The sequence below is a fragment of the Myotis brandtii genome, unplaced genomic scaffold (genome assembly GCF_000412655.1).
Source record: "Myotis brandtii unplaced genomic scaffold, ASM41265v1 scaffold277, whole genome shotgun sequence".
In the NCBI taxonomy this organism is placed as follows: Eukaryota; Metazoa; Chordata; class Mammalia; order Chiroptera; family Vespertilionidae; genus Myotis; species Myotis brandtii.
This window is the reverse complement of record NW_005360548.1, coordinates 1512521-1515787: the sequence shown is the minus strand read 5'-3', so window position 1 is coordinate 1515787 and position 3267 is coordinate 1512521. Positions and strand designations below refer to the sequence as shown.

Here is a 3267-nt window from a genome sequence, read left to right as displayed (position 1 = left end):
AATCTTACCATAGACAGCCCCTAAACCTACCCCATCCTTAGCCACACACATACACCCTCACTACATTGCCTGTACCCACCAGACAAACTTACGGTTGTTCCAGCATGCTCCCCTTCCCCTCGACCTCCTCCCCTCGGGCCCCCTCGAGCCCCCTGGAGCCCCGTAGCGCTTGAAGGGGCGGAGCCGTCTCCTCAAATATAAGGCTCCGGAGCCAGCAGCTGCGGCTCCTCAGACCTCCAAAAGGCCATGGTCGGCCCGTGGCTGCCTCAACTCCTGTCCCGGGCGGTGATCCTGGCGCTCTTTTTCCTTCCCCAGGTGAGAGCGGAGTGGAAAGGGATGGATGGGAGGGGCGAGAACCGTAGGTCTTGGGGAAGGGGTGCAGGGCGAACAGGACACCCGGGTACCCGCGGTCCAGTCACCCTGTGCCCCTTAACTCTCCAGGCACGGCCGGCAGGCGTTTTCGAGCTTCAGATTCACTCTTTCCGGCCGGGACCAGGTCCAGGGGCCCCCAGGTCTCCCTGCAGTGCCGGGGGCCCCTGCCGCCTCTTCTTCAGAGTCTGCCTGAAGCCAGGGATCCCAAAGGAGGCCGCGGAGTCTCCGTGCGCTGTGGGCGCGGCGCTGAGTGCGCGTGGACCGGTCTACACCAAACTGTCCCGGGCTCCAGCTCCTGACTTGCCGCTGCCGGACGGCCTGATGCGCGTGCCCTTCCGGGACGCCTGGCCGGTGAGACCCGGCCCCGGGGGCACCCTCGTGCTGGAGTCCTTACCCAAACCTTGACCCCTTTCTGTCCTCCAACTTCCAAGGCCCCAACCCTCCCCCTCAATCCAAATTCCCATACCAGTAAGTCTACCATCTGGAAAAACCCTTTCTCAGACTCATAAACCCGACTTACTGACGATCCCAACTTTTCTGACTCTAATTTGCCCTCTAGGTATACAAAATGTTATAATCCCAGCCCTGCATGCTTGGGACCCCGAATTCCTGCCCCCACCCCAACTCAACCTCTGGAAAGAATAAATGCACAGAACTTTGCCTCTGTTCCCTGGGGATCTCTAAATGCTGGGATTCTTATCTTTATCTCCAGTTTCCTTGCACCTAGGGACCCTCACACCCTGTCTTGGGGACCCCCCCCCAAACTCGTCTCACTTTATCCTTTCTCAGATATTCCAATTGGGGCCTGTATTCATGACTCTTTCACCTCCAAAATCCTCTCTCCCATCCCACAACCCCAAAAGCACAGAGGTGAACAAACCTGTATTTGAAGTCTAAGACCCTTGTTCTTTTGGGCAAGTGACTTTTCCTTTTCTACAGTTTTACAGTTTCCTCATCTGTAAAATGGGGACATCATGGTACCTCACAAGGGTCCCTGTTGAGGGATTCAACCAGGTTATCTTAAATATAGTCCTCACCACTTACTAAATGCTCAATAAAGGAAGCCAAAACTGCCATTCCTTCCCTGAGCCAGCCCCTCTGGAAGCTGTCCGTTGCCTGCCTGGTGCCTGGAATGGTCATTACCCCTAAACCCTGGCCTTCATCAAGTACTCGTCCTGCCCACTGTTTTTCATTCTTTCCTCTCACCCTTCCAGGGCACCTTCTCTCTCATCATTGAAACCTGGAGAGAAGAGTTAGGAGAGCAGGTTGGAGGTGAGTGTCTTCAGTCTTGGGATTACTGTGTAGAATGTGGGAATTGGGGTCCAACGTGAGTGACCTGGGCTGTCTGCAGGGTGGTTTTCACAGGATTGCTGGACCCATGATGTCATCACAGCTCTTGGAGGGTGGTGCTGGGTGTTGACAGCTCCAGGGCTCTTGCCATGTCCATACAGAAATGTCCTGGTACTGGATGTAGGAGTCTGTGGTCCCAATAGTGAAAGATAGGAACACTTACTATCTTGGAATTAAAGCCACCAGAGCAGGATAGAGAAGCTCACAGTGACAGTACTGCTCTGCCACCATTTGATTTTGAGAACCAAGGGTACATTACTTTTGGTTCTTGTACACAAAGCTCTGTCACTGTGTCCATATAGAGGTCCCAGGGAGCATGGGATGCTGCGGTTTTATCAGAATATTGAGCAAAGGTTTCAGGGAGGGATATAGGTGATCTTATCCTTAATTTGAGGGGATTTTGGTGTCATGTAAAGCCCATGTGGGTGTTGTCATCATTTAAAAAATATTTTTTTAAATTGATTTTAGAGGGGAAGGGAGAGGGAGACATAGAAACATCAATGATGATGAGAGAGAATCATTGATCGGCTGCATGTCCTCTATTGGGGATCGAGCCCACAACCCAGGCATGTGCCCTTGACCAGAATTGAACCCGGGATCCTTCAGTCTGCAGGTTGACACTCTAGCCACTGAGCCAAACCAGCTAGGGTGATGTTGTCATCATTTTGATATAGAAAGCTGTGGCACAATATTGGAGTGTGACAGCCTTGATGAGGAGAAACTGCTACTCTCCCAGTATTTCCAAGGCCTCAAGCAATAAGGGTAATTTATGATTTAGTAAGTGGGGTCTCTGTCACCATTTTCACATAGGAAGATCCAGAGGCACAATTTGGGGATATTATGACCTCACTTCAAAAGACCCGTTATTTTCCCTTGGCCATATAGAGATATAAATGCCACCGGGTGTTAGAGGTCTCATCACTAAAATACAAAGATTGTGGGGCAGCACTAGCCGGTTTGGCTCAGTGGACAGAACCTTGACTTGCTCACCAAAGGATCCCGGGTTCGATTCTGGTCAAGGGCACATGCCTAGCTTTGGTTGCAGGCTCCTTCTCAGCCCTGGCCCTGGTCAGGGTGCATGCAGGAGGCTACCAATCGATGTGTTTTTCTCACATCAGTGTTTCTCTCTGTCTTTCCCTCTCTCTTCCACTCTCTAAAAAACAACAACAAACAAACCCAATGGGAAAAATAGTGAGGATTAACCACAAACAACACACACACACACACACACACACACACACACACACATACATCATGGTGCAAAACATTGGGGTATTTTGGCTTCTATGGAAGAGCTGTGATCATAGTGATGGTCACTGGATACTAGATGGGACTGTGACTTCAGGGGTCTCAGGGCGCAGTAGGGGGGTTCACCGCGCTGCTAAGGGGTAACTGCCATTCTCAGGGTTGGAATGGGGTGTTAGGGCCTCGCTAAGAGGGGCAGGAAGAGTGCGAGCAGGCGCGCTACGGCTCTATCGCGAGACTGAGTGCGCCGCCATCTGGCCGGGCGATCCAGCGTCGCTCCCTTCTTCCCGCAGGGCCCAC

At 52.2% G+C, this 3267-nt stretch overlaps 1 protein-coding gene across 1 annotated transcript in view; it reads left to right on the top strand.

Moving 5' to 3' along the window:
* The first annotated feature begins 246 nt into the window (after positions 1 to 246).
* DLL3 (delta-like 3 (Drosophila)) overlaps positions 247 to 3267 on the top strand; it is an 8541-nt gene continuing 5520 nt past the window's right edge. Inside the window, exons 1-3 of the mRNA XM_005868843.2 lie at positions 247 to 315; positions 442 to 723; positions 1587 to 1699. Of these exons, the coding sequence (XP_005868905.2) occupies positions 247 to 315; positions 442 to 723; positions 1587 to 1699 (464 nt within the window). The remainder of the gene's footprint in view (positions 316 to 441; positions 724 to 1586; positions 1700 to 3267) is intronic.